Source organism: Palaemon carinicauda, chromosome 8 (assembly GCF_036898095.1).
Source record: "Palaemon carinicauda isolate YSFRI2023 chromosome 8, ASM3689809v2, whole genome shotgun sequence".
Lineage (NCBI taxonomy): Eukaryota > Metazoa > Arthropoda > Malacostraca > Decapoda > Palaemonidae > Palaemon > Palaemon carinicauda.
This window is the reverse complement of record NC_090732.1, coordinates 136,481,143-136,500,536: the sequence shown is the minus strand read 5'-3', so window position 1 is coordinate 136,500,536 and position 19,394 is coordinate 136,481,143. Positions and strand designations below refer to the sequence as shown.

Sequence of the window (19,394 nt, the reverse complement as noted above, 5' to 3'; positions counted from 1 at the left end):
AAGTTCGAGACTTGGTGGGCAAGAAACTCGATCGTGCGAGTACCTGAGAGAAGGAAGATTTCCATAGCTTTCTTGGTACGTTCCTTGGAGAAATCCTCGGATTGTATCAGGATAACTAAGGTCCCCAACCAGATATCAAGCCACGAAGTAGCTTGCATAACATACTTCATGACCTTCTCCTGGTTGAGGATCTCGGCTGCCAAGAACGAGACCTGCCGGTTGGAGTCTCTCTCAAGAGGGATTCCCTGGTTAGCTCTTCCAGCGAGTGGTGAAGAGGAAGAGCTGAACTAGGCTCCTCTAGGATCTCGAAGTACCTCCTCTGCTGTACGCGAGGATGTGGGAGGAGCTTGTTCGTGGTACCGGAATGGTAGGAGGAAGACATCCCAGAGAGCTGCTGGGCGATCTTGTCTCTGGTACTCTTCACCCCTTGAGACCAGGGCAGGGCTGCACTGGTCTTAAGAGGGTTTTTGAATACAAAAGATGCGCTCTAAGACCGTGTCTTTGTCCTCTCAAGGGGGGATCTCTGGGTGGGAAAACCCGTTGAGAACCCCCATTAGTCAGAACCTGCCCGAATGCATGTTCTGACTCCTGCTGGTCTCCTCCTGTGTTAGGCCTTGCAGTGAAGTCTCCTTCTATCCCCAAAGGCTCTTCTTGGGAAGAGTCGCGGACATTCCCCGAGTGGCTGGCTGGCTCCATTCTAGCCCTAGTGGAGGACTTTGGCATGGTCTTAAAATCTTTAGATTCCTTCCGGGGAAGGAGGTAAGACTCCAACATCGATGAATGTGGCATGTCCCTTCTATTCTCAGACTGTGAGGAACTCTTGGCGTGAAGAGAGATTTCCTTCATTGGTGGGATGGGGGAAAGTCTCTCTTGCATGGTTCCCTAGGTAACGGGAGATCTTCGTCCAAAGGGAAGGAGAGTTAGTCTGAGGAATAGGAGGAACTTGCCTCGATGGTCTGAGTGGAGTCAGTTTCGCCCTCGGGGAAGTGACCGCGTCCAAAACTCCTCTTTTTCTCTTCAGAGGTATAGAGGAAGCCATGGTTCCATGCCCTAGATCAGACAGGACAGGCTTGAAAGCCTGGGTTACGGCTCTGATCAAGGCATTGAACCAGGGCTGCTGGCTGACAGACGCACTGTCAGACAGACCCCCTGAAGGGAAAGGGACCGAAGGTTCCCTGGGAGGAGTTACTGGAATAGGTGGGTTTGCCTTAGAATGTAGCTTAGGGATCCTGAACCCCTCCGCATGTTTCCCTTCTCCCACAATGCGTGGTGGTATGCGCTTGCGGGGAGGGGAATGAGGCGATGGCAACCTTGCCGGATGACGTTCCTGTTGGTGCGCATGCTTGCGCTCGGGAGAATATTGGCGCTCTCGTGAGGGAGAATAATGGTGCTTGCCGCTAGGGAAAATATTGGTGCCAGCGCGCAGGAGACTGTTAGCGCGTGCACGCTCGCAGGAGAATAGTTGCGCACGCAAGCACACAGGAGACTCGTGATGAGCACATGGGAGAGAGTTAGCGAGCGTCCGTATAAGAAAGAGCGTGCGCGTGCAGGAGAATGTTTGCGCCAGCGCGGGCGCGCCAGAGAATCATGATGGGCGTGCGGGAGTGTGTTGGCGCGTATCTGTAGGAATGAGAGGGCGCGCACATATCTGTGTGCGCGTAGGAGAAAGATGGTGCGCAGGCGAGCCCAAAACTGGTGAACGCTGGCGCTCAGGTGAGGACAACAAGGTTGTTGCCTCCCCTACGAACTTGCGCACAGGAGAGTGATGGCGCGCAGGTTTTGACTGGCGCATTGGTTGGTGCGCAAGATGGCGCACAGGAGAGCGCGGATGCGGAGGTATTGTGGGGCGCACACGTTGGCGCGCGGGAGAGCGCTGATGCGCAGATAACTGGTGCGTAGGAGAAATTTGGCGAGCAGGCGGGCACTGGCGCGTAGGAGATCGTGGGAGCATGTGCGCGGAGGTGCAGGAGAGTGTTGGCGCGCAGGAGATCGTTGGCACGTAGGAGAGCGCAAGTGCATTGTGGTGTGCTGGGGAGTAGGCGACCCTGAGCGTGTTTGCGCGAGGTGCGCAGTTGATCGCGGGTGCGTGTGCTCATGTGGGCGCGCAGGAGAGCGCCGAGGATCTAGATGGCGAGTAGGCGCATGTTGGCGCGCAAGCGCGTGAGGTTGCTGCCCATAGGAAGGGCGAGCAAGATGGGTGGTGCACCGAAGCGTTAGTGACTGACAAGCTGCTAGTGAGAGCTGGTCAGGGCGCGTGGTGCGCAGGGCGAGAGTGATGGCGCGCAATAATGCACTTTGGTGGAGCTTTATCAGGCTCATATAGGAACGGCGACGGAAGGTCGGCAGGTCTGTTGGATGGATGATCGACGTGCCCTTTAACCCTTTTACCCCCAATGGACGTACTGGTACGTTTCACAAAACTCATCCCTTTACCCCCATGGACGTACTGATACGTCCTTGCAAAAAACTGCTATTTAAAATTTTTTTTGCATATTTTTGATAACTTTATGAGAAACTTCAGGCATTTACCAAAAGAATGAGACCAACCTGACTTCTCTATGACAAAAACTAAGGCTGTTAGAGCAATTTAAATAACATATATTGCAAAATGTGCTTGGAAAAAAAAAAATGCCCGGGGGTTAAGGGTTGGAAAGTTCCAAATAGCCTGGGGGTAAAAGGGTTAAAAGGACGACCATCCACCGAAAGAGATCGCGAACGATCTGCAGAGAGGTCCAGGACCAAAGTCACAAGACTGGTTGCAGGTGCAGTGATGGATGATAGGTCTAGAGGTTCCTCTGCGGGGGACTCCATTGAAGATGTTGAACCAAAGAGGCGCCTCCTCACCACAGGTGAAGGAAGGCCTCTATGGCGAAGAAGAAGGCGAGCCTTCCGACGGATGCGCCCTCTCCTCTGAGGGCCGCTGGATCAGCAAGCTGACTGCCAACAGTCCTCCGAAGAGGAGTCTCTGTAAGTGAACTCCCCAGATGGAGAGAAACACTAGCAGGAGAGACCGATGATGAACTTAGTTTCCCCCTCAGAGGATGGTCAGGAACGGGGAAAACCAAGTCGGCAGCTACCATAGAGTTTGGAGTGGCAGAGGAGATGGGTGATGTCGCATGAGACACCTCTGACACAACAACGTCGATAAGTGTCAGGTGATCTACCTCTGACGGTGACGTCAATTGCTTGACAGAAGCACCCATGCTGATGAAATCAAGCAATGCCTCCGTGGAGGGCGAACCCGTGAGCCCCAAAGGAGGACCAGATCTGAAACATGGAAGTTAGCGACAAGGCCTCCCCAGGGAGTGAGAGGTGCTGCTGCTTCGCTAGGGGCAGCAACCTCATCTCTCAAGACCCGGGGTTGGTCAGAAATAAACTGGTCTACGCTACTACTCGACGGTCTCTCGAAAGAGACCGATCGAGTAGGAGCTTTGGAGGAGGTTTGGGCATCGGAAAAAGAGGCCTTGGGTTTTTCTCCTTTCGAAGCAACCTTCGAAGAAGAAATATCCCGCTTGGACTTCTTCCACCGTCGCAAAAACCTCTCCCACTAGGAGGAAGACCACTCCCTACACTTGTTGACACTATCACACCGTTAACCTCTGCAAGAAGGACAAAGGGCGTGAGGATCAGTCTCGACCGCCGACATGAATGTTCCACGGGCGGTCGGAGACTCCAGGGTAGGTGCACATGGTCACACAAGTCAACTTCACACACAGTCTAAGAAAAAAGAAAAAGCAAAAAGCATTAATGGCTGCCAATTGTCGGCGAGGATGAAGAACAGCAACGTCCGTTCACTATCCGAGCCGAAAGCAAAGTGAGCTCAATCACAGGTGTGTGAGGGGGAGGGGTAGCAACTAGGAGGATTAATACTACTGGAGATGCCTTGGCTCTCAGTTCTTACCTGAACCCGTGAAGCTAGGTTTAAGCTAGATTGTTTACCAGTCAAAACTGTCAGTTCTAGCTCCGCCATTGACTGGAACCAAAGATACTTACGGAGCTAGTGTTATTGTTAATCATTTACTGTCTCTCTTATACATGCTTATCTCTATGATATCTTATGTGCAAAATTCTTAAAAGTTTTATGACTGAGTTTATTAATAATTTTTTTAATTTCGAGAACAACATAGAAAAAAATTCACACACTTACTACTCTTGAAGACAGTTTAAATCGGATTTGATTAAGCCCATGATAACACACAGCTGCCTGCCTTTAGGCAAAAATCAGTAACAACAGTTGTTATAGTAAAACCATTCTGTCGTGGCCGCTGAGACGGTTTCTGTTCCCCTGTACAGCATACCCATGTCAAAATATTTCGACCACTTTAAGGAAAAATGAACACTGCGGTTAGAGACGAGCCATCCAAACTGAGTGAGACTAATGCTACTGTTAATGACAGATGACCTTCCTCAGGGTATGCCTAGGGTGCATCCCCACCTTTTTCACTAATCTCACTGGATTAAGACAAGATTAAATCTGCTCTCTCTCTCTCTCTCTCTCTCTCTCTCCTCTCCTCTCTCTCTCTCCTCTCTCTCTCTCTCTCTCTCTCTCTCTCTCTCTCTCCTGTTATTCTTGTCGAGCATACAGTATATATTTCATTAGGTACACAGGTAAATAAGCGTAATTTTAATAGAACATTATCCATAAAAATATACTGTTCTTAGCCGTAATTCAGTAAAATATGGGAGTGTAATTTTTACCCTACCCTGTTATCTTATTATAGGTTGATGATCATAATATCACCATTTAACGTCAATATTTCCGTTTATAAGACGGTAAATGCCTGACAACATTTATTACTGGTTTTTTACCGGTTTTTTGGCATATTTCAACAGTGTATGGTATTCATTTCTATAAGGATAATTACAACCAAGTACATGTCCCCCAAAATCATAATCCCAGGATATTTGTCATTTTTATCTTACCGTCTTAATATGACTCGGCAGATGGTAAGTTTTAAATCCGATTGATCTGTCCTTGGAGGTCTCAAGGGTAAATTTATGTAGCAAATATCTGCAAGCCATATTTAATCCCTTGAATGGTTGGTCTTGGGGTATAAAATGTAGTGTTTGAGGCAGTGACTGCATTATCTAGTAAACATAAAGCATGGAAACATCTCCAAACCATGTTCTCTGTCCCAATGCAAGGGAAATAGTACATTGTGTGTACAAGTGTTTCACAAAAGAAAAGATGAATCGCGGCCCTTTTACTGATGTCACCAAAGCATGTATCCGTACTTCTGAAGCCACAAATGTTCCAGAAGAGAGAGAGAGAGAGAGAGAGAGAGAGAGAGAGAGAGAGAGAGAGAGAGAGAGAGAGAGAGAGAGAGAGAGAGAGAGAGAGAGAGAGAGAGAGAGGGGGGGGGGGGGGGGGGGGAAGATACAACAAAGATTAAATTGACTTCCTTTAAGAAATCCTAATCTTATAAGCTGGATGACCATTGATTGACAGATGTGACCCGACCACCATAAGTTTGGAGATATCAGTTATGAAAGATAAGTATCTGACAAAGGCAGCACAATAAAATGATTTGAAATATCTCCATATATATTGTAGTGTGCCAGCAGAAAAAAACAATAACCAAGGAAGTATAGTAAAGCTGATTTTTTTTAGACGATTTAGTACAGTTGTAAAGAAAGGGTGAGGAAAATGGGGTGCCTAATCTTTTAATCTGGCTTTATCGTTGTTTTCGAAGATTTTCGACTTGTCTCTAAAGAGTGATTCCTTCAAATGAAAATGAACCAAGTGTTTACACTCGAACACGATACCTTTTGGAAATGAGCTCTTCTCAGCGGCCACGACAGAATGGTTTGACTATAGTATATCACAAGCTATGTTCAATGTAATAGAGTGTTATAAAGCGTAACGACTTTACCGTAGTTCAATATTCCAAGAAGCTTGTAACGGATTCACCAAGATGTTGAGCAACAAGTTCAACATTATTTTTTTCCAAATAAAGCAGTACAGGAAGGAGCCATCGCTAATAAGAAGCACAAGAAAATAGCTACTGTCTATAAACAAAGGTCTGAATAGAACTGACTCTAAGTTCCAGTACACTGTCGGAGGATTGACCTGGTAATCGAGAACTGTCAGTTTGACAGTCTGAATGGTAAAGCCTGGCTTCACCTAATCTGGGTCAGGGCATCTCCAGTTATTTTTTCTCCAAGGGTAGCAAGCTACCCACCCTACCCCACGCTAACTAGCGGTGTAGGTAGTTAACCCTCGTTAAAAATTAATGGCTCGTCATTTCAGCTACACCGAAAGTAATACTCTTATTAAATAGCGTGGTTTGTATTCCAGTTACGAAACAAATGGAAGATATTAGGCCCTGCTGCTTCCTCCGGTCGCCTTGGATGATCGCGGAGGTAGCAGCAGTAGGGGATTCAGCGTTATGAAGCTTCATCTGTGGTGGATAACGGGGGAGGGTGGGCTGTGGCACCCTAGCAGTACAAGCCAAACTCGGACGAGTCTCTTGTCAGGGCGGGAGGAACGAAGAGAGGAAAGGTCCCCTTTTTTTCATTTGTTTGATGTTGGCTACACCCCAAAATTGGGGGAAGTGCCTTGGTATATGTATATATGTACACAGTTGATGAACTACTATATACTCCAAATCCAATGCCAACATCATATTTGGAGCCATCAGTATATATAAAAGTCGATTCCCTATGTTCTTCCACATGTCTCATAAAAAGAGACCTGGGTTCTAATTCAGTCATGTTCTTTTTTATACCAAGAAATATCTACAAAAAGTCATCTCTAGTAATTTCCAAGAATCTTGGTAAGGATGAATCTACCATCCTTACCCAGAGCCTCAAATAAATATTTCTTTCTTTCTGTGCTATAAGTGGGACCATTCTGTCAAAAAATATGGTTGGTATTAGCCAGTCAGCAGAAACTCATATGTCATCCGAGTATGACTAATACAAGACGACAAAGTAGTCTCTACCTTCGTGGAATCACGTTATATCTCCAAGGGAATATAACATTCGCAATTTCTGTCATCTTATCTTCAGTTAAACTATCCCAATACTATTGCCAATTATTATAAACAATAATTGCAGGTAAAAAATCATTACAGGGAATGGGATACCTTCTTGGTAGCAACTTGGCTGCAGCATTCTTTACCTGTCAATCAGCCCCATTTCCAGACACACCTACACGTGACGGAGCCCAGCAAAACTGAACTGTTATACCCCTGTCCAAAAATAAAAAGCCATTCTAAAATCTTTAAAACTACAGGGTTACTGGAATTAAAAATTTCTAAAACTTGGAGAACATTCCTTGCATCATCAAAAATGCTAATTTCTCAATAGCGGTTAGTATGACATATAGTTCGTCAGTAAATATGGAAGATATTAGAGGAAGTTCAACACTACAGTTAAAGAACAACTATATATTCCAAATCCAATGCCTGGACCAGATCTGGGGCCATCTGTATATACTGTATAAAAGTTGATTCCCTATGTTCTTCCATATGTTCCATAAAAAGAGACCTCACTTCTATTTCAGTCATGTTCTCTTTTATACCAATAAAATATCTATAAAAAGATATCTCTGGAAATTTCCATGGAGGGGTTGGTGATATTCTAAATGGAAAACTCTTTCTTGCTATATCAAGACTATTTATCAATTGGTTTACCTGAAAACCATAATGTTGAGGGGATTTTGGGTGTACAGTAACTCAAAATATCTACAATGCCTTACAAAGCTTGCAGTCCAACAGGCTAAAGAATTAGGAAGACTTTGCAACCTGAACCAATACCGAACAATGGAAGACTTTCGGTAAAAGTCTAAAGGTAATCCCCCGAAGGGGAAACCGAACAGGTGTTCTTCTTCAAGAAAAAGAACTTTGAGATCACAATCACCTACAATCTCATGATCGCCGTGATCTTTATGGCAATCAATGATCGTCACAAAAAACGCCCTAATGGGTCCCTAACATCTGGTTGTCGCGAATGACCTGAACGACCAGGAAGACGAAGTGATGAGTCTCGCCTCTGCAATCATTGGACAATAAATTTTGAACTCATTGCATTGTCAGTAACGACATCCTGACCGACCAGGAAGACGAGCTGATGAGACTCGCCCCTGTGATCATTAAGGAGAAGGAAGATCCGTTGATTAGGCGATTATCGAACAAGCCATTGGTTGATGATTGTCCTTGATCCCGCAATCCTCAACAGGCGGAAGCTCCATGCGCACTGAAACATTGCCTGTAGGGAGAGAGAAAATTTTGGGATGTTGTGAGACGACGAGATCGGCAACAGGCAAGAAGACTCGTCGTCAGCAGAAGTTGAAGGAAGACCGAACGGGAGTAGACCTCGTCGACAGCTAAGACGTCACCAATGACGTCATGAAGCGCTGAGGAAAAATAAATAGAAGAGGAGCGTAAAGCAATAGTGATAAATGGCTAACCCTTGAAGGGAGAAAGAGGAGACGTCCTCCCTCTACCAGCCAAAAGTAAAAAGTGATGTGGTTCACTGAACCGTGAGTACATACAAGTGGCTGGGTAGCCCGAAGCAACCCCCTATCTACCCACTTTAGTGGTTAGGTAGGGTTGCCACCTCGCACTTGATATCTAATGGCTGCCTTCCATCTATGCTAGAAGTCCATCCATCCATATACCAAGGCACTTCCCCCAATTTTGGGGGGTAGCCGACACCAACAATGAAACAAAACAAAAAGGGGACCTCTACTCTCTATGTTCCTTCAGCCTAATCAGGGACTCAACCGAGTTCAGCTGGTACTGCTAGGGTCCCACAGCCCAACCTCCCACATTTCCACCACAGATGAAGCTTAATAATGCTGACTCCCCTACTGCTGCTACCTCCGCGGTCATCTAAGGCACCGGAGGAAGCAACAGGGCCTACTGGAACTGCGTCACAATCGCTCGCCATTCATTCCTATTTCTAGCACACTCTCTTGCCTCTCTCACATCTATCCTCCTATCACCCAGAGCTTTCTTCACACCATCCATCCACCCAAACCTTGGCCTTCCTCTTGTACTTCTCCCATCAACTCTTGCATTCATCACCTTCTTTAGCAGACAGCCATTTTCCATTCTCTCAACATGGCCAAACCACCTCAACACATTCATATCCACTCTAGCCGCTAACTCATTTCTTACACCCCTTCTCTCCCTCACCACTTCGTTCCTAACCCTATCTACTCGAGATACACCAGCCATACTCCTCAGACACTTCATCTCAAACACATTCAATTTCTGTCTCTCCATCACTTTCATTCCCCACGACTCCGATCCATACATCACAGTTGGTACAATCACTTTCTCATATAGAACTCTCTTTACATTCATGCCCAACCCTCTATTTTTTACTACTCCCTTAACTGCCCCCAACACTTTGCAACCTTCATTCACTCTCTGACGTACATCTGCTTCCACTCCACCATTTGCTGCAACAATAGACCCCAAGTACTTAAACTGATCCACCTCCTCAAGTAACTCTCCATTCAACATGACATTCAACCTTGCACCACCTTCCCTTCTCGTACATCTCATAACCTTACTCTTACCCACATTAACTCTCAACTTCCTTCTCTCACACACACTTCCAAATTCTGTCACTAGTCGGTCAAGCTTCTCTTCTGTGTCTGCTACCAGTACAGTATCATCCGCAAACAACAACTGATTTACCTCCCATTCATGGTCATTCTCGCCTACCAGTTTTAATCCTCGATCAAGCACTCGAGCATTCACCTCTCTCACCACTCCATCAACATACAAGTTAAACAACCACGGCAACATCACACATCCCTGTCTCAGCCCCACTCTCACCGGAAACCAATCACTCACTTCATTTCCTATTCTGACACATGCTTTACTACCTTTGTAGAAACTTTTCACTGCTTGCAACAACCTTCCACCAACTCCATATAACCTCATCACATTCCACATTGCTTCCCTATCAACTCTATCATATGCTTTCTCCAGATCCATAAACGCAACATACACCTCCTTACCTTTTGCTAAATATTTCTCGCATATCTGCCTAACTGTAAAAATCTGAATCATACAACCCCTACCTCTTCTAAAAACCACCCTGTACTTCTAAGATTGCATTCTCTGTTTTATCCTTAATCCTATTAATCAATACTCTACCATACACTTTTCCAACTACACTCAACAAACTAATACCTCTTGAATTACAACACTCATGCACATCTCCCTTACCCTTATATAGTGGTACAATACATGCACAAACCCAATCTACTGGTACCATTGACAACACAAAACACATATTAAACAATCTCACCAACCATTCAAGTACAGTCACACCCCCTTCCTTCAACATCTCAGCTTTCACACCATCCATACCAGATGCTTTTCCTACTCTCGTTTCATCTAGTGCTCTCCTCACTTCATCTATTGTAATCTCTCTCTCATTCTCATCTCCCATCACTGGCACCTCAACACCTGGAACAGCAATTATATCTGCCTCCCTATTATCCTCAACATTCAGCAAACTTTCAAAATATTCCGCCCACCTTTTCCTTGCCTCCTCTCCTTTTAACAACCTTCCATTTCCATCTTTCACTGTCTCTTCAATTCTTGCGCCAGCCTTCCTTACTCTCTTCACTTCTTTCCAAAACTACTTCTTATTCTCTTCATATGACTGACCCAATCCCTGACCCCACCTCAGGTCAGCTGCCCTCTTTGCCTCACGTACCTTGCGCTTTACTTCCACATTTTTCTCTCTATATTTTTCATGCTTCTCTATACTATTACTCTGCAGCCATTCTTCAAAAGCCCTCTTTTTCTCTTCCACTTTTACCTTTACTCCTTCATTCCACCATTCACTGCCCTTCCTCATGCAGCCTCCAACAACCTTCTTGCCACATACATCACTTGCAATCCCAACAAAATTTTCTTTTACTAACTTCCACTCCTCCTCTAAATTACCAGTTTCTCTTACTCTCACCTCATCATATGCCATTTTCAACCTTTCCTGATATTTACTTTTTACCCCCGGTTTTATTAGCTCTTCAATCCTCACTACCTCCCTTTTACATCCACCTACTCTATTCCCCCACTCTTTTGCTACAACTAATTTTCCTTCCACCAAAAAATGATCAGACATACTGTTAGCCATACCCCTAAACACGTGCACGTCTTTCAATCTTCCAAACATTCTTTTAGTTACCAACACATAATCCATTAATGTCCTTTTTACTACTCTTCCATTTGCCACTCTTACCCATGTATACTTATTTTTATCTTTTTTTTTTTAAAGAAGCTAGCACTTATTACCATATCTTGTTCAACACACATGTCTACCAGTCTCTCACCACTCTCATTTTCACCTGGTACGCCATACTTCTATGCTAGAAGTAATATCCAATTAATAGCAGAAGGTTTGTTAGTATGGGAACAAACAAATAACAAAAAAATTTCAGCAAGAAATAAAACAGAAAACACATTAAATTAATGATCAAACTAAAAGAATATTAAAAACAAATTACAAGTACAGCATATAGAGCAGAGACCCTTCAAATATCACAAATTTTAAGTAATTTGTATTTTTCCTAACAGTACTTACCTCGAACTACTTTCTTAGGAGTATCTGGGATCTCCTCCCAACCGACCAGAATTTTGTGTAGTTTACCATACTCCTGTTTTCTATGCGGGGTAACCTCTGGCGGAGTGATACGCGCTACAAGGCGACCCGGGGTCAGAGAGCATGCTTGCTCAGGTCTCGAGCTCCAGTAAGTTTTGGCAGATAGGTTTCTATGAAGTCCTATAAGGCACTCGGGGCAGGATGGGCGGGCCATAACCTGAAAGTAGTTCGGGGTAAGTACTGTTAGGAAAAATACAAATTACTTAAAATTTGTTATTTGTTCCAACACGGAGTACTTACCTCGAACTCCTTTTTAGGAGACTTATACTTTAGGAGGTGGGAGTGGCCTTCCGGACCTAGAGACCGATTACGAAGGGAAAAAAGGAACCTAGAAAGGAGGCTAGGTTCTGCTGACCCAAAAATAGAAACGAGAAATTAGGGAAAAACTACGCAAAAAACCATCTTAGTGTCTAAGTACCTCACCTCTGTAAAAATCTTCGGAGACATATTCATTCACTGACAGTGTATCCCATGGAAGGTGAAGGACTCAAGGGTCATGTACCCCGGAGCTACACCTTAAATCTTTAGGAGCGCAGAAATGACAGGACCAAGAGAGAACCCACCCAAGGATTTCTCGAACCTTCCTTTAGGTAGTGAGCCGTAAAGGTTGACTGTATTGACCATGTGCCTGCTCTCAGGATCTGGTCCACTGCCATGTTCCTCTCGAAGGCCAACAAAGTGCTCAGGCCCCTAATGTCATAGGGTCTAGGCTTTCCCGGAAGATACCCCCCCGAACTGTCGTAGGCTCTCATGATTACCTGCCGCAGCCAGAAGGAGATCATATTCTTAGAGACCGGCTTCTTCCCTAGCCCTGAGGAGACGAACAGACTTTTGGTCTCGGGGCGAAGTCTGGCCGTTCTTTCTAGGTACTTATGTACCGCTCTGACAGGGCACAGTAGCAAGTCCCTCGGGTGCCTGAACATGGGATTGCTGGCACTGAGAACCCTTCAAACCTAGGGTCCCAAACAGCTGGGTTCTGAGTCTTGGCTACGAAGGTAGGCAAGAACCCGAAAGTAGCGTCTCGCCACCCCTTTGAGTGTGAGACCACGTAAGACAGCCCATGAATCTCACTTACTCTTTTTGCCGATGCAAGGGCTAACAAGAAGACCGTCTTGAGGGTGAGCTCCTTGCAATCCTGTGGACCGATGCATCCAGGGGCCTCAGGTTCTGAACCGCATACCACTTGACAAATGTGGCCCACTCGGCCTGGTAAACCCTGGTCGAGGATTTCTTAAGATAACCGGACATCCTCAAGGCTGTCCTCTTCGAGTATCCTTCCTTCCTTAGTAGACGCCCGATAACCTCCACGCGTGTAGCTGAAGGCAGTGGGGGTTTTCGTGAAACCCTTTGGAAGTGGGGCTAGTGTGGCCGAACTTCTCTTACCGGCAGAGGCCACGGAGGAAGGATAGCCAGGTCTTGTAGGTCCGCGAACCACTCTCTCTCCAGCCACCAGGGAACTAACAAAATCAATCTTGTATCTCTTGGCTGCCTGACCCTGTTGAGAACCTGCCTGAGAATCCCGAAGGGAGGAAAGGCATATACGTCGAATCCGTCCCACGAGCATTGGGAGTCGTCTTCGAACTCTGCTGCTGGGTCTGGCACCAGGGAACAGAACACGGGGAACTGTTCGTTGAGCCCGGAGGAGAAAAGGTCTATCACCGGTGAGCTCCACCTCTGGAGGACCTTCTGGGCTATCTGTGGGTGTAGGGACCACTCCGACCCCACTACTTGCCCTGTCCTGCCGAGGCCGTCAGCTAAAACGTTCCTTTTCCCGGAATGAACCTGGCTGTGAGGCTGAAGTGTTCCTTTTCAGCCCATTCCAGTATTTGAGACGTGAGGTTGCACAACCCCCTTGATCTCACCTCCTTGCTTCTTTATGTATGCCACCATGGTGGTGTTGTCGCACCCGAGTGCTACCGTGTTTCCACGGAGACAATGGGCGAACCTTGCGAGGGCTTTTTGGCCTGCAAGTAGCTCGGGCATGTTTATGTGAAGGGTCTTCTCCTCCGGGGACCACTTCCTCTGCTGTTTCCCCGAGCAGATGGGCTACCCACCCCTCCTTTGATAAGTCTGTGAAGAGCAACACCTCTGGAGGAACGGACGCGAATGGTAACCCCTCAAGGGTGTTCGCCCTGTCGGATCACCAGAGGAATATGTTCCTGGAGTCCGGGCCTCCTGGTGGGCAAAGGTCCTTCAGTTTCCATTGGACTGGTCTCAGCTTGAGCCTCCCCTGAGGAACCAACTTCTCCCACGAGACCAGGTGGCCCACGAGCCTCTGCCAGTCCTTGGCTCTCATGAGCGAACCTGTCAGGAATGGTCGAATAACTTGATCTAGGTTGCTCAGCCTCTCATGAGAGGAGAATGCCCTACTAATTGGGAGTCCAGGGCGATCCCTAGGTACGTTATCCTGGTGGTGGGGTCTAACTGGGACTTTCCCAAGTTGATGGTGATCCCTAGTTCCCTGCAGAACTGCGATAGCTTCGCTCCTTGCTCCTTTAAGACTGTCTCTGAGGCTGAAAGCAGAAACCAGACGTCTAGGTACTGGATCAGCCTGATGCCCTGCTTGTGGGCCCAGGTTGATACTACAGTGACCACCCTCGTGAACACCTGAGGAGCCGTTGACAGTCCGAAGCAGAGTCCTGAACTGCAGAGACTGGAATCCCCACTTCACCCTGAGGAATTTCCTGCTGGAGGGATGCACGGGGACCTGAAAAGGTCGTCCTTGATGATCCAGGGACATCATGAAATCCCCTTCCCTCAAGGTTGCTAGCACTCCTTGAGCCAGCGTATTTTCCCTAAAGGAGGACTGGGCTGGGGCCGCTCCTGCGGGAGGACCGCGGGGATGCTGCCAGGAAGTGCTGCCGTAGGTGGGTTGGCCACGTCCGCTGATGGTCTCCTATAGGGAGGACGTCTTGCCACTGACAGCCTGGGCTCCCGAGTCCTTAATTTGGTCTCCTATAGGGAGGACGTCTTGCCACTGACAGCCTGGGCTCCCGAGTCCTTAATTTTGCCCGCTCTCTCCATAGTTACCACTATTGTCTGCAGGAGGAACACTGTCTCACCTCACACCGGCGCATTCCTCAAAAACTTTGTTTCCCGTTCGGGAAGTCTACGAGAAATCCTGAATGGACCTTGTCCCTCCTCCTTAACACCCAGTTTGCCGACTGGGTCAGGGACTGGAAGGTAAGGGACTTCATCGCCTTCCCTTCCGAGCGAATGAGTTCTTGTAGAAGGGCCAGATTCCCTGGTACTGACAGATTGAGAGAAGGCTGGAACCCTTCCAGGGTGCACGCCCATTAGTCCACCCAGGAGGTCACGTTGACACTGTCTCGCGAGGTGTCATCCATCATGGAGGCCACTGGTGTAGAGAAAACCACTGGTGCAGTGAGGGATCTGTCATCTGCACTGCCCTGGTTTAACGTTGCAAAGGCTTCTTCCAACGCGTGGGGACCTGCATGAAGCCCGTCTGGAACATGGAATTTCTTTTGGGTCCTCAGTCCCAGCAGGAGCCTGAAGGACCCTTGGGCTCTTCGGGAGTTCTAATGTCCCCTCAACGTATTTATCGACGAGCTCCATGCCTAGTGCCACATACCACGCTAGGGCCAAGGATGGTTTCCGCTGGCCAGGGTTATCCACCATCCTCCCCAAACCTGAAAGCCAATCCTGCCCTGATGACGGTTTAGGCTCGTCTAACCTGTGGTGGTGACGGATCAGAGCCAGGACATGTCTATGGGAGCATACTTCGCCAGGGGAACACTCGGCCGTGTCTAACAAGCCCTCTACCACTTGATCCTCCGTGTTGGCTGCATCCTCGATCACGGATGGATCCGTGGGGGCGGCTGTATTCCTCATTTCTGGCTGGTCCGATGGAGCGGCTTCCTCCATCATGGATGGAGCCGCTGGGACAGAGGTAGACGTCACGGGTCTACCCCCTCCCAGGGAAATCCGTGGGGTGTAAGTAGCCTGATATGCCAGCGGCTGCCTCCGATGCTTGGCTGGGGCTGACGTGGCAACGGGTATGGATGCCATGCTGCCGGGCCGAGCCAGAGGCTGACGTGGCAACGGGTATGGATGCCATGCTGCCGGGCCGAGCCAGCGGCTGCCTCCGCTGGACGGATGGAGCCGGTGACTTGCCGGGCAAGGCAAGGTGAAGATTACGTGTGCCAACATCTACATCCGACGGGCAGACGGAGCTGAAGAGACACTGGGCAAAGATGCAGGGGCCTCTCCAGCGGCCACAGAGGCAGGCACTGGAGCGGCAAGAGCCCTGTTCGACACGCTAGGGGGGAAAGCCACTTTGCCTCCGTCACGGATGGAGCTATCATGGGTCTACCCCCTCCCGGGAAATCCGTGGGGTGTAAGTACCCTGCTATGTCAGTGGCCTCCTCCGATGCATGGATGGGGCTGACCAGGACAATGGTACGGCTGGCTCCATCACGGATGGAGCTGCTGGGACGGAAGTAGCCGTCATGGGTGTGTCAGCGGCCGCCTCCAATGCTTGGACGGGGGTGGCTGGGACGATGGAGCGGTTGGCTCCATCACGGATGGAGCCACCGTGACAGAGGTAGCCGTCATGGGTCTACCCCCTCCCGGGGAATCCGTGGGGTGTGAGTACCCTGGTATACCAGCGGTTGACCACGAAGCTTGAATGGAGCTGTAGTGGTACCGGGTATGGATGCCATGCTGTCAGAATGAGCCAGCGGCTGCCTCCGCTGGACGGATGGAGCTCCTGCGGAGATCCATGGAGCTGCGGGCTTCCCCGTGCTGGCTGGTTGGTTCCTTCGTTCAGGATGGGCCATCGAAGAACCGGAAGCCGGGACAAGGCTGCCCGTCCGAAGGGGCGACTCTCCGCTAGGCGGATGAAGTCAGAACCTTCGCGGGCTTATGCCTGTCGACCGAGACCTGGTGCGATAACCTCTGTCGATGATCGGGTCTGGTGGAGACGTACCGCAAGGATGGGGAAGGAGCTCTAGGGAGCCGGCCAGAGGTACTCGGGGCTGCTGAAGCTCTTAGAAGGTGGCTGCGGGGGATGGTGACTCGCACCCATTCGCCTTTTGACGCGCGGCTCGCCCTGTGCTTCCCCAAGGGATCTGGAACGTCTCCTGGCGTGGCGTGATCGGGAACGGGAACGGGACATCTCTCATCTCCTCCTCGCATCCCTCGGACCTTCGTCCTCCGAGGAGAAAGAGTACGACCCAAAAGAGGAGATCGATAACTGGAAGGAACGTGCGTGCTGAATCGTCCGAGGCGTCCCGAGTTGCTGGTGGATCTTTGTGCCGGTCCGCTGGCGAAGAAGGTTGAAGGAAGACGGGTGGGAGCGTTGCCGATGGCGCCGGGGGAAAGCGAGGCACTTTCCTGCGGACAAACCAGATGTCGAACTCCTTCCTTCTTGGAGTCTACCCCGGCCGCTGACGTACCTGAAACGCAGACCCAAGAAGCGGGGGGAAGAGGCTGTAGTGGGCTTCCCACACCAGGACCTCGTCTCCCGAACACACTCCCGTCCCTCCTTCAGGTCCCCCACTTGCCTGAGCCGACACAACATCCCCACCAACAGACATCACAGACTCCTGGGGAAGAGCAATGGGCCGCTTCAGACTTACCTCGTCCCCTACTCTGGGTAGGGGAAGGCGGCAGAGAAGCCCTCTCCGGAGAGGCAGCAGACGAAACAAGAGGCGAGGCAATGCTTGACTTCTTCGGCGATCTCTTGGTAGCCTTCTTTTTGGTGCTGTAGTGCACCCACTGAATTTCGTTCCAGGATTCACACTCCAGACACGTGGCTGTAGGGAACACACACTGCCCCTACACGATGAACACAAAGAGTGGGGGTCGACTTCCGGCTTGGAAAGAAGGGCCCCACAAGATTTACCGGCCATAGGCCCGGGGCAACAACGGGGATGCTCCATAACGAAACAATAAAGCACCAAAACAACACAGGAACACAGAGGGAAAGGTAGGATAAGGTATGAACACAAGGGGACCACATGGGACACAAAGGGTCGCACTGGGTAAGCAGAGCGCGTCAAGATCTTATCACGACGCGACCAGAAAACTTACTGGAGCTCGAGACCTGGGCATGCATGCTCTCTGACCCCGGGTCACCTCGTGGCGCGTATCACTCCGCCAGAGGTTACCCCGCATAGAAAACGGGAGTAGGGTAAACTACACAAAATTCTGGTCGGTTGGGAGGAGATCCCAGATATTCCTAAGAAAGTAGTTCGAGGTAAGTACTCCGTGTTGGAACAACTAACCCTTAAAGGAAAAAGTTAAAATACAAATGTTTATGATGATGAAAAACCACATTACCTTTGGGGTCAATAGCTACAGAGAGAACGGGTGCTTGATGTCCTGTCAAAATGGTATCCTTGTACGCAACTGCATTATGAACTTTAATTAACATATCGCTGCAAGAAAAGGAAAAACTAAATAAAAATTGAAGGCTTTTAAATCAAACTTTGATCAATTTTCTTTGATGACATTTGATCAACCTTCCAATAAAAGGTACCAGATCATAACATGAATAGCTTATATTTAGACTAATGTAACCATGATGTAAAGAAATTTTGTAAAAAAAGAAAAAAAAAAAAAAGAGAAAAGATTAGACATCAAGTACCAACCTACTTAAAAAAAAAGTACAGTAATGCCTCACGACACGAAATTAATTCGTTCTGGAGTGGCTTCCGTAAAGTGACTTTTTCGTGTTTTGCGTCACATTTCACATGTAAATTGCCTAATTCGTTCCAAACCCTACAAAACCACAATAAATCTTATAATAAAGCTACAGTATAACCACAATGAAATACTGTACCCAAACACACTTGAACCATTCAATATACGTAAACTAACTGCTAATACTTGTAGATTAGGTAGTTATTACAACATAATGTAATAATTAACAGAAAATACGATATATACAGTACAATATTTTACATATACAAAATATACAGTTCCCTATGTACTGTACTATTATAGTTACCCCTATTATAGACTACAGCTACGTTTTCTGTCGTCTGAACCAATTTTTTTCAACTCCTTTTTGATGGGTGACTATTTTACTCTTGGCCTGGCTGGCAAATCTCTTTTCTCAAAAAGAAACATTTTTCGCAAAGTGAGACATAAAAATATTCACATCTCGTTTTGAAGCTTCAAAATTTTGTACGCAAATTCTTTCGTAAAGAGAGGTATGACTATATAAAAATAAAAGAGGGGTCAACCCAGCAAGTTTAAAACCCCAGGAAAACTTTTAGACCAAGGACCTTTATAAACTCTACTTACTATCATAAGTGCCAATCGTAAGATAAATACTACAGTATGGATAAACATGACAAATTTGAAAGTAATTTATATTTTCCCTAATGATACAAACCTGTAGCTATTTATTAGGGACTATCTTTCGGCAAATCTGGAAAACTAGCCATTAAGACTAAGCCAGGGGGCAACTACCCAACCCGCAAGTTATTATTATTATCATTATTAGCCAAGTTACAACCCTAGTTGGAAAGGCAAGATGCTTTAAGAACATGGGCTCCAATAGGAAAAAATAGCCCAATGAGGAAAGGAAATAAGGAAATAAATAAATGATGAAAAAAAATGATATTTTAATTATAAAATAAATTTTTGAATATACTTACCCGGTGAATATATAGCTGCAACTCTGTTGCTCGACAGACAAACTGTACAGAAAAAAACTCGCCAGCGATCGCTATACAGGTTGCGGGTGTGCCCAACAGCGCCATCTGTCTGCCAGATACCAGGCTCTATGT

The 19,394-nt window shown here is 47.6% G+C and overlaps 1 protein-coding gene across 1 annotated transcript in view; it reads right to left on the bottom strand.

The window, feature by feature from the left end:
* The window catches only part of Ctf4 (Chromosome transmission fidelity 4), a 135,897-nt gene that overhangs the window by 89,887 nt on the left and 26,616 nt on the right, over positions 1–19,394 (bottom strand). Inside the window, exon 4 of the mRNA XM_068379035.1 lies at positions 17,938–18,035. Within this exon, the coding sequence (XP_068235136.1) occupies positions 17,938–18,035 (98 nt within the window). The remainder of the gene's footprint in view (positions 1–17,937; positions 18,036–19,394) is intronic.